The sequence below is a fragment of the Aptenodytes forsteri genome, unplaced genomic scaffold (genome assembly GCF_000699145.1).
Source record: "Aptenodytes forsteri isolate BGI_AS27 unplaced genomic scaffold, ASM69914v1 Scaffold272, whole genome shotgun sequence".
Taxonomy (NCBI): domain Eukaryota; kingdom Metazoa; phylum Chordata; class Aves; order Sphenisciformes; family Spheniscidae; genus Aptenodytes; species Aptenodytes forsteri.
Window position 1 is genome coordinate 434,159 of NW_008794885.1, and position 203 is coordinate 434,361.

The following is a 203-nucleotide window of genomic DNA, read 5'->3' on the forward strand; positions in this document are numbered from 1 at the left end:
GTGTGTGTGTCTTGAAACGACTCTCCGTGCCCCCGACGGGCCGCGGCAGCCCCCCGTCTCCCCCCGCCGCACTCACAGGTAGGCCAGGACGCAGCGCTGGTTTCGGAGCAGGCAGCAGTGCCGAAACCGGATGAGGAAAATCAGGTCCGTCCGTCCCGACTTCGCTTCGGACCTGGAGGAACAGCCGCGTTACAGAGGTGCGG

General features: G+C 66.5%; 1 protein-coding gene across 1 annotated transcript in view; it reads right to left on the minus strand.

The window, feature by feature from the left end:
• The window catches only part of GINS1 (GINS complex subunit 1), a 4,528-nt gene that overhangs the window by 3,573 nt on the left and 752 nt on the right, over window positions 1-203 (minus strand). The window contains exon 2 of the mRNA XM_009274830.2: window positions 77-172. Coding sequence (XP_009273105.1) covers window positions 77-172 — 96 coding nt within the window. The remainder of the gene's footprint in view (window positions 1-76; window positions 173-203) is intronic.